Genomic DNA, 11,187 nt, shown 5'->3' with positions numbered 1-11,187 from the left:
GAGAAAAGACAAGAATACAGGTGGAGATGAATGGGTAGTGCATCTTGGAATTGAGCAGACCTGTTTTCAAAATTCGGACTGTCTACACATCTTTACACATCAGATAGGATGTTGTCACCATTGGCTTTTAAGATGAGCTTCCTTCTGCCAAAGGAAATTTGCTAATGCATACCGGAGTCAGACCCAGGAATCCACTTTACTTTATCCTTGATGATCAGGGAGTTGAAACACTGGTGCATCTGTAGGCAAGGCAGTGTCTAAATCCTTACACATCACTTCCCCTGCTTACACATCTGCAGCAGTGGCCAGGTCTCCAGGGTGCACGCTGTCTGAACTACATTACCCAGAAGTGACAGCGCAGAAGAGCTTAACCAATGGAAACTGGCGCTTCCGTGGGCTTTAACAGAAAGGAGAAGGGTGGGGAGGAAAGGAGGCGGGGAAAGAAAGGGTTAGGAGAGCATTGGGACTTAATGGTTGCGTGCAGGTGATTATCTTCCTGGATGCTTGTGTCAGGTCAGACAAAAACTGGTTTTACAACTCTCTGGCCAGGACTGGAAGGCGCGAGAGGAGCGAGGCTTTGTCCTCTAGCAATCGGTTTTGAAGTCTACGAGGACCCCGTGTGGTTGGTTGCAGGCCTGGGAAGAATAGCCAGTCCATGGACCCAACTGCCCAGCAAAATCAGACTGCAGTAGCTCTGCAAGGTGGCCAGGCACAGGTGCGTACCACGTGATCACGCCCCCTTCCCCGATCCTAGAGTGCACTGCGGGCTGGGATGTTAGCTGGAGTTTCCAGATGGCATAGAGTACTCACACTCGCCCATTAAAGAGCCTGGGAAGCCCTGTGAATGTAAGACCTGTTCAGGGCCACCGGAGGCTTTGTGTTCATAGCCTCCTTTATTCACAGGTTTCAGTAAGTGCAAAGACATCTACTGACTATGGAGAGGTAAATGGACGGACAGTGCCGCAGGAACTCACATTTCTAGATCCCCACATAAGTAATGTCTGGTACTACTCCTGTCTTTCCATCTGAATTCCATAAAAGATAATTATAGAATATAAGGTCTCTGAGTCCAGAGCTGGAATTATATGGACAGGTTCCATTTATAGGGAGCCACTTCCTTAAGATTCAGAGGTATTCAAGTTCCAGTGACTATTAGAAAATGCCTGGAAGTGAGATGGATTAGGGATGCCCAGAAGTCCTCAGGTGTACTTGAGATCGGCTGGTGCAGTGGAAGGCAGCCATTGGGAGGGGTAGAGGAGATGAGAAGCTGCAGGCTTGAATACCAACATGAACATGGAAGGACGTTATGAAGGGTGATATGCATGGTGACAGAAAGAGTGAATAGATGTGCTCATGTCCAAGATCATGTGCCAGAGGTAGAGTGGAGAACTGTGGCTCAAATCTGGACTTATCTGGTTGGCATGATGTGAAGAAGCCTATAGAAATTGTCTGGTAGAAAGGTGGGACTTTCGATATTAAACGTCAAGACTGGTAAATTCCATTTGTCTGTCTACCTGTTTGTGGCTGGTGCTGAAAACAGTGACCATTGCAACCTTGGGCAGAGACTGGGTGTCAGTCAGTGAATGAAGGGTCTGCTACCCTCTGAAGAAGGAATCTAAATGGGATTGGCTGTCTCTGGGATGTCAAAAGTCCAAGGGAAGGAAACTTCTCCTTGTTAACTCAGTATTCTCTGTTGTGGCAGGGTGGCGTGGCCTTTAGTGACGTGGCTGTCTACTTCTTGAGGGAGGAATGGAGACTACTTGATGACTCTCAGAGGCATCTGTACCACCAGGTGATGATGGAGGTCTTTGTTCTCATAGCCTCATCAGGTAATCTCCCACCCCACACCCATTCTGTAAGAACATCCTGTCTGGATGGGCTTGGCTTCTTTTCTATAGAGAGACATCTCCTTCCCAAATCTGGTCCATGGGCATTGGTCCTTTCCCTACTGTCATGGAGTGAGAAGTACAGGGGAGAGAACTGGGCATGGTACATTACCATCTCTCTTACATAACAACGACACACAGGAAGCAGCCTGAAGTGAGGAATCTTATAGTAGTTTAATAGACTTCACACTGGTAGCTTCTCCATGGCTGGAGACACTGTAAATACTCTGTGATTCCTATGACCCAGGTACTCTTCTCTTCCTGTAGGTGACTTGGGTCAAATTGTGGCACTGATATGAATACTACTTGGTGGGTTTTCTTGCAAGACCTCTCTAGGGGTATCTTAGAGTTTCTATTGCTGTGAAGAGACACTATGACCATGGCCACGTTTTTTTAAGACTTATTTATTTATTTATTTTATGTATATGAGTACACTGTGGCTGTACAGATGATTGTGAGCCATCATGTGGTTACTGGGAATTGAACACAGGAACTCTGTTCGCTCTGGCCCTGCTCGCTCCAGCCCAAAGATGTATTTATCATTATATGTAAGTATACTGTAGCTGTCTTCAGACGCACCAGAAGAGAGCATCAGATCTCATTACGGATGGTTGTGAGCCACCTTGTGGTCTCTGGGATTTGAACTCAGGTCCTTCAGAAGAGCAGTCAGTGCTCTTAACCACTGAGCCATCTCTCCAGCCCGACCATGGCGACTCCTATAAAAGAAAACACTTAATGGAGGGCTGGCTTGAAGTTCAGAGGTTTAGTCCACTGTCACCATGGTGAGAATCATAATGGCCTGCAGGCAGATATGATGCTGGAGAAGTAGCTGAGAGTTCTACATCTGGATCTGAAAGCAGCAGCGTGAGTGAGACACTGGGCCTGACAAGGGGTCTTTGTTGTCAGTTTTATTTCCTGTGGGTTGCATGAGTGACATCCCTCTGTCTTAGTATGTGACATTCCCCTTTCCTTTATTTTACGTTAGGACTTATACCTTCTGGGACTGACATCACTCAGCTGGGGACATCAGGAGATCGCTTCATCCCTGCCCTGAGATTTTTGACTCCAAGTAAGTGCACAGGTATTTGGAGGGTGGGGGTTGCTGATGTATACACTCTAGATGGGTTCATAAGAAGTATCTTTCCATTGGTTCTTGGGTGCCTGGGCAAAGGATCGTGGTAAAGTCCATGTGGCTGTTTATCTAGTTGTCTACCAGTCACTGCTATTATCTCTGATCCAGGGCTATCTCTCACCTATGAGTCTTGTATGTTTTTCCTGCTCCCCTGTGACACTGTAAAACATAAGTTTTCCTTAATTATGTTGTTAGTGTGTACACATGCCCTGAGCAGTCCTTGAAAATGGGATCTTCAGGTATTGTATTGAATGGGCTTAGACACAGCCTTCTGCACTGTGTTGAACATCTCTGTCTTTGAGTTTTTATTGCTATGATAAATCATGACCAAAGGCAACTTAGAATAGGAAAGGGTTTATTTCATCTTTCATTCCCTGATAAAAATCCATCAATAAGAATAATTCAAGGCAGAAACTCAAGGCAAGAACTGAAGCAGAGGCCATGGAGGAGCATCGCTTACTTCACCCAGGATCACCCTGGCCAGGGGTAGCACCACCAGAAATGAGATGGGCTTACCTGCATTAGCCATTAATAATAATAAAAAAAATGGCCCTTTATGGTTATTTTATGGAGGCATTTTTTTTTCAATTGAGGTTCCCTACGCTCAGATGACCCTAACGTATGTCAAGTAGAGGGAAAAACAAAAACAAAACAAACCCAATCAGGACAGTGTCCATTTGAGGCTCTTCAGAAAGTCATTTTCTGAAGAAGGAAGTTCAGGTCCCCAGCACTCCTCCTTGTGCTGCTTGCCATTCCTGTGTTGTTGCCCGACATGCTTTCTGAGACAGGGTTCTCCAGCTTCATCCCTGGAGTAGGCCCCTTCCCATCTTAAAGTTTCTGTGAGAAATCTCGGATGTTGATTACTTGTGTTTGTTGCCACTTCGAAGTCTACGTGTCCTTTATCATTGTCTCTCTGTGTTTCTGTGTCGCTGCAAAGGAGTGGAGCTTGCAAAGATACCTTGTGAGCAGACCCTTTCGACGACAGATGGAGGGCTTAACATGACCATGCATCAGCAGCAGCCGCTGAGTGGTGCTGAGAAACCCTTACAAAGAGCAGAGTGCAGAATTCCAGTTACGAAGAGAAACAGAAGTGACCCATCAGAGAAGACTTTACAAAGTACAGACAATACAATGGACCGCCATGCTCTCTCTGGGCTTCTCAGGCATCATGTGACTCACAGTGATGTGGACCGACCCAGGAGTACCAAGAGAGGAAAGGCCACTCCCAGTGAGAAGAGGAACTGCAAATGCTGCGACTGTGGCAAATCCTTCGATTGTAAGTCGCTGCTTATTCGACACCGGAGGATACACACTGGAGAAAAGCCTTTCAAGTGTAGCCAATGTGAGAAGTCCTTCATCCAAAAGGCTGATCTGAATCAACACTTGAAAGTTCACACTGGAGAAAAGCCCTTTAGATGCAACGAGTGTGGGAAAGATTTCAAACACAACCGCTCCCTAGTCGGGCATCAAAGACTTCACACTGGAGAGAAACCTTATAAATGCAACCAGTGTGGGGAATCGTACATGAACAGGTCCAGCCTCATACGTCATTATCTAGTTCATACTGGAGAAAAGCCTTACAAATGCGACGAATGTGGAAAATTATTTAAGGAGAAATCCAGCCTCGTTTACCATGCCCGAGTGCACACTGGAGAAAGGCCTTTTGAGTGCAGTCAGTGTAGGAAGCGTTTTAAAAAAAACTCACACCTTGTGAAGCACCAAAAAGTTCACAGCAGGGGAAAACCCTTTAAGTGTAATGTGTGTGGGAGATTCTTTACCATGAGGTACAGCCTCTTCAAACATCAGAGATTTCACACTGCAGCAAAGCATCACGCGTGCAAAGAATGTGGGAAAGTGTTTTGCTACAGGACTGGACTTTCTAGACACCGAAAGATTCACGCTGAAAAAAGTATTGAGTGTAATGAACATGGGAAGTAGTTCCTATGATCTACCCTATCTACACAAGAGGACGTTCAATGGGCAAAAGTCAAGAGTGCTTCAAATGTGGAGAACCTTCACCCACATGTCCATCCTGTTTAACCTAAGAGGCCAGAGTGCTGGGATGCATCCTGAACCCACAGATGCTGGGAAAGCCTTAGAGCAAAGTCTGCTCTTATTAGCAACACAGACACAACCCAGATAGATTTGTGAATGCAGAGAAAGTAGAGAGAGCTTCAGCCATTGACCAAGCTTGTTGAGCCTTAGGAGTGAACATGACTTTGAGCAGAGAAGTTCTGAGAGTGGCCTTTGTGAGGAAGCCAGTCATTGAAAATTACTCATCAAAGAACACAGAGGCAAGATGAGAGTTATTGCCATCTTCTTGTTCCTAAGAAGTTAATGCTTTCTGGGGACTTAGCAAGAGGAAGCCGTGTTCTTGACAGTAGGGGATGAAGTCTCAATGTTACTGAGTTTGAATGGGAGAGGAAGAGAGTGATCTCGGTTTAAATAAGACATATATTTGTTGTTGCTGCTACTGTTGTTTGTGTGCTTGCTTGCTTTGTTTATTTCTCACTGAATATTGCAGTCCCTGGGATAAATGATCATTTACTGTAAAGTCTTCATGACTATTGTGTTCCTAAGTGTAACTAATTTTGTTGGGGACTAGCTCTGTGTAGCACCTTATGCTCTCTTGTAGGCATATAGCCCATATGTTTTAAGTATTTGTTGTTTTCTTGGGTGAATTTTGTCTGTGTATATGTATATACACTGAATACATGCCTGGTGGCTATGAAGGCCCCCAAAAAAGGCATTGGATTCCTAGAACTGGAATTACAGATGGGTATGAACCAGTATGTTTGCTGGAAATGGAACCCAGGTCCTCTGCAAGGGTGGCACATGAACACTGAGCCCTTGCTCCAGCCCAAGTTAAGAGGTTAGCAGATTCTGTTCTAAGTGGCTTGTGTGTTTCAGATGTCCTCCTGCAGCATATCAGATACCGGGTCCTCACATCCTCCCTGATTCTCTGTAAGCCGCATGGAGTTCATTTGAATCATTTTAGTAGCTGTGTGGTAGCATGTAATTGTAGTTTTAATTTGGCATTATCTTCATGTGTTATTATAAAGATTTGGTTAAGTTTGTGGGTCTGTGTAGGAGCCAATATGCATGTGTGTGCACCACATGTATGTCTGATCCCCTTTCAGGTCACAGTAGTCATTAGAGTCTCTTGGACTGGAGTCCCAGATTACTGAACCTCCATGTGTATGCTGGGAATGAGACCAATGTTATCTGCAAGAACAGCAACTTCTGTTAGCCAGAGAGCCATTTCTCTGTTCCTCACCCTGGTTTCCTTTCTTTGTTATGCTCTGCCTTTCCTTTCCTTCCACCCCCCTTTTTTTCTTTTCTTTATTTCTTTCCTAGAAAGTGTCTCACTGTGTAGTCCTAACTGGTCTGGAATGCCCTCTGAAGACCAGGCTGGTCTAGAACACACAATGGCCCACCCACCTCTGCCTCCCAAGAAATGGGGTTAAAGATGGGAACCATCACACCTGGTACCCACATTTTGGTTTTGCTAATTTTCTTTTATTATTTACTTTTTCAATTTTTGTTTATATGTGTGCTTATTCAAAACACAAGCAAACAAGCAGAAAGAAATTGTGGTTTCCAAGCTGGGAAGTGGAGACACATGTCTTCAATCCAAGCACTCAGGAAACACAGACAGGTGGATCTGTGAGTTCAAGTACAGCCTGATCTACAAAGTGAATTCCAACGCCTCATAGTATGAATGTCCCATCCCCACACACAGAGAAGAAAATGTGGAAAACCTTCACCCACACTTCCATTCTATTTAACCTAAGAGGCCAGAGTGCTGGAATGTATCATGAAAGGAGAAAAACTTGTTTTCTGAATCTGTTTTGAAAGTTTTGGGTATTACTGAGAAAAATATCAAAGTCTATGGGTTTTGCTTTTTCTTTTATGGAAGCTCACTGTGACCCCTGGATGTCCTCAAAATCTTGTGTCTCCTTTTTCAGTCTCCTGAAAACTGAGATTGCATGTGTGCTAACATGCACAGCTGTTTCCTTTGATCTCTTGAGGAGGCATAGGCATTTGTCAACCTGCTGATTTAGTATCTTTTCTCTAAAAAGGTGAGAATTCTCTAACCATGAAGGTAAGACCACATTCATACCTACTATAAGGAATATGATTATGCCTATAAACAGAGGCAGGTGACATAGGATCTTGTAGTGTCTGCACAGACTTCTGCCCATTCATACTTTCCCAGACTGAAGGGCAGGGCATCCTGGAGAGGCCTATGGTGTGATGTGAGATAATGGTGGCCTTGTATCTTTGCCTGGTATACAGTGGACTTTACCTGCAGTTGAGTGCTTCCCAGAGACAGCAAGTGGATCATGTGATAGCAAATGAAAATGAGACATTGGTGAATAAAGTCTAGTCACAACCAGGCCTCATGATGTTTAAAAGAAAAAGTAAAATAGAAGAGAAATAGAGCATACACTAAGGTATGTCGGTACATCATAAAGCCAGCAGAGAGACTGAGATCTGAAGAGGAATTTATTTGACTTCATTGACAAAGTACATGTGCAAAATATTATACCTTAATATTTTAAATATATGGTCAAAGGTCTGCATAAGCTAGATGGTATGTGTATCAGTCAGTGGTATGGAAAGGCATGTGCATAGACAGACACACAGACATCCAATAAAAGCAGTTGGAAGACTTCAGATAGGCACTGAAACTCCACTTTCTCCTCTGTAAGAACAAAACATATTCTTAGTTGCTGAGCCATTTCTCAAGCTGTGAAACTCCTTTTGAAAAGGCCAACATAATGGTGAGGTCAAAACATGAGGGTAGTAAGGTTGGGTTCAGTTGATAGAGTGCTTGCATAGAACACACACATGGCCCTGGGTTTGATTCTCAGCAGGTGGTGGCCATACATTCTGGTCAGGAAGACAGGTGGTTTGGAACTTCCAAAGTTATCCTGAGCTACAAAGATGGAAGCCAGCCTAATCCATAAAAACTTATCTTTAAAAAATGAAATGGGCCAGGCGTGGTGGTATATGCCTTTACTCCCAGCACTTGGGAGGCATAGGCAGGCGAATTTCTGTGTTCGAGACCAGCCTGGTTTAGAGTGAATTCCAGGACAGCCAGGACTACACAGAGAAACCCTGTCTCAAAAAAACAAACAAAAACAAAACAAAACAAAACAAAAACAAAAACAAAAAAACAAAAGAAAAGAAAGAAATGGGACAGGGTCAGTGTGAGGTTGTGCAAGCCATTAATCACATCCCTTGGGAGACAGAGGCAAGTAGATCTTTGTGAGTTATATACCAATATAGTTTACATAGTGAGTTCCAGACAAGCCAGCAATGCAAAGTAAGACCCTATCTCAAAAACAAAAATCCAACCAAAATCCAGGCCAAAAAAAAAAAAAAAACACCTAAAGCAAAAACAAGCATTATGACAACCTTAATCAATTATGGGACATAAGAGCCCAAACCTATCAATACCAAGGGTAGAAAGAAGACTTGGAATAAAGCCTAGGGTGGGCTAGAGAGATGGCTCAACAGTTGATAACTTGCTGTTCTTACAGAGAACTTAGGTTCACTTCCCAGCACCCACCATGCTGTGCTGTACCACCATCCAAAAGGCAGCACACAAGGCACATGCACATATGTAGACAAAACACTCATGTACATAGAATTATTAAATCCTCAAACATGTTAACAAAAAGAGAAGTCTATAGGACTAGAAAAGCAATCCAATGAAATGGTAGCATATGATTTCACAGAGCTAAGGAAAAAAATGGGCATTCAAGCACAGGGGGTGTTAAGAACCTTAAGTGTCAAGAGAAGAATCCCTGTGATACACCATTGTCTAAATTTAGAAATTACAAAGTGAAGACCAGTGATAAAAGCCATGGGTGGCAAACGCCAATTCACTAAGGGGAGCCTCTCAGAACTTTATCACAGTGCTTAGAAAACCTGAGAAAAATCCAAGGAAGCCAGAAATAACATATGTCTGGCATTGAATGAACATAACTGTTAACCAAGACTAAATGTCCATCTGTTACAACTCTTAAACTTCATGTGGAAACAAAAGCATGTCGGCATAAGCACAAGCTAAGGCTCCTTGTGACTATCAATCCAACATGCAGAAGACACTTAAAGAACTGTACCCACACTTACATCTTATTTATCAAATTTGCATGAGGGTGGGTGGCACATGCAAACCATAGTGTGCATGTGGGTGTTGGAGTCAGCTCTCGAGGACTGAACTCAGCTTGTCCAGCTTGGCCACGAGTACCTTTCCCTGCTGAGCCAGATTGGAGATGGTCTTGAACACATAATCCTCCTTCAAATCCCAAATTCTGGGATTATAGACTTGCATGTATATTCTCTGTTTGAAGAAAGGCATTTGTTTTGTTTTGTTTTGTTTTGTTTTTTCGAGACAGGGTTTCTCTCTATAGTCCTTGCTGTCCTGGAACTCACTTTGTAGACCAGGCTGGCCTTGAACTCAGAAATCTGCCTGCCTCTGCCTCCCAAGTGCGGGGATTAAAGAAGAAAGGCATTCTTAATCATGAGTGTATAAGAAAGAATTCAGGGCAGGTGGTGATGACATACACCTTGAGTCCTAGCACTTGGGAGATGGAGGGAGGCTGATCTATGTGAGTTTGAGGCCTGTAGGGTCTACAGAGTGAGTTCCAGGATACCCAGGGCTACACAGAGAAACCCTGTCTTGAAACAACAAAAGAAGAAAGGAGGAGGAGGATAAGAAATGGGAGGAGGAGGAGGAGGAGGAAAGCACAAATTTAAAAAGAACCAAGACGGAGTCAATCATGTCCCATCATGAATCCAGGAAATCCCAGAAAAGAAATAAGAGGAGAAAGAAATCAACAAACAAACAAACCAAACATAAACACCCAACAAAATTACCAGAATCAACAAATAGCCCCCAGTAATTAACCTGTCTGCTAACCATCTAAGTTCTCAGGTTATAAGCCAAAGGCTAATTGCTTGGGTTGAAAGCAAAGTCTCGCTCATTTTTGTCCTTAACAAATAAGGTCACTAGCAAAGAAATTGAAAAGAAAAGAAAAATGTAAGATACAAACCACATGGAAGACAAAACCTAACCATGAGCAGTTAAAACTTCCTTCTGATAAGTTACACTTTACCTAAGATTGGATGAGATAAAACATGCTACAACACATTAATAAGAGGAACAGTGTGTTAAGAATTTGGAGAGAGAGAGAGAGAGAGAGAGAGAGAGAGAGAGAGATTTAGATACCAATTAGGGTCCTTTGTTTTCTAAAATAAACATAGACATGAAAAAATAAATAAATAGGGTGACTTCAATAACTCATTGTCATCGGAAGAGAGTACTCACCCAGATTTAAAAAAAAAAAAATCAAGTGAAGAATTAAATTGCAAGAGATTTCCAGACTATTATAAATGGATAAATGGGCTGGACAGATAGAGATGGTGCTCACACAGATTTTATATATATATATATATATATATATATATATATATATATATGCATATGTGTGTATACAGGACACCTATACATATTACAATTTTAAAATAATAATATTTATTTAAAGCAACTACTATTGAAGACTTAGTCTCAGCAGCCCATGAAGCTTTTTCTGACAAAAATCACATTGTAGAATATAATTGATGTTGTTTGTCTTGCTTTGTTTTGTTTTGTTTTGTTTTGTTTTAAGACAGGGTTCTCTGCAACAGCCCTTGCTGGCCTGGAACTCACAAAGTTCTACCTACTTCTGCCTCCCAAGCCCTGGGATTAAAGATGTACACCACTACTCCCACCATAAAAGGTATCTTTAAAAATACAAAACAATCAAAATTATTACTTGTATCTACTCATGTAACAGTCAAGTAAAACTAAAATCTACAACATATGCAAAGAAAAGAAATCAGGAGGAAAATCTAAAAATTCTTAAAGTCCAATGTAAATGAAATTACCACATATTGGGGGGACAATGCGGCTCAAGCTTTTATCCCCAGAACTTGGGAGGCAGAGGCAGGCAGAGCTCTGGATTCAAGGCCAGCCTGCTGATTTTCATATAGTTCACAGGCAGCCAAGGACATATAAAGATACCCTATCTCAAGAAGGAAGGAAGGAAAGAATAAAAAGAAAGGGAGGAAGGGAGGGAGTAAGGAAGAGGGAAGGAGGGAGGGAAGGAAGGAAGG

The 11,187-nt window shown here is 42.8% G+C and overlaps 1 protein-coding gene across 1 annotated transcript; it reads left to right on the top strand.

The window, feature by feature from the left end:
- Positions 1-452: 452 nt before the first annotated feature.
- Positions 453-5,585, top strand: LOC110336802 (zinc finger protein 773-like). The gene is given in 5 exon segments (XM_021219546.2): positions 453-648; positions 651-715; positions 1,703-1,829; positions 2,872-2,955; positions 3,956-5,585. Coding segments are annotated over 5 exon segments (1,425 nt in total). The 5' UTR covers positions 453-500; the 3' UTR covers positions 4,957-5,585.
- The last annotated feature ends 5,602 nt before the right edge of the window (positions 5,586-11,187 follow it).

This window comes from Mus pahari, chromosome 19 (assembly GCF_900095145.1).
Source record: "Mus pahari chromosome 19, PAHARI_EIJ_v1.1, whole genome shotgun sequence".
Taxonomy (NCBI): Eukaryota; Metazoa; Chordata; class Mammalia; order Rodentia; family Muridae; genus Mus; species Mus pahari.
This window is presented reverse-complemented; position numbering and strand designations above follow the sequence as displayed.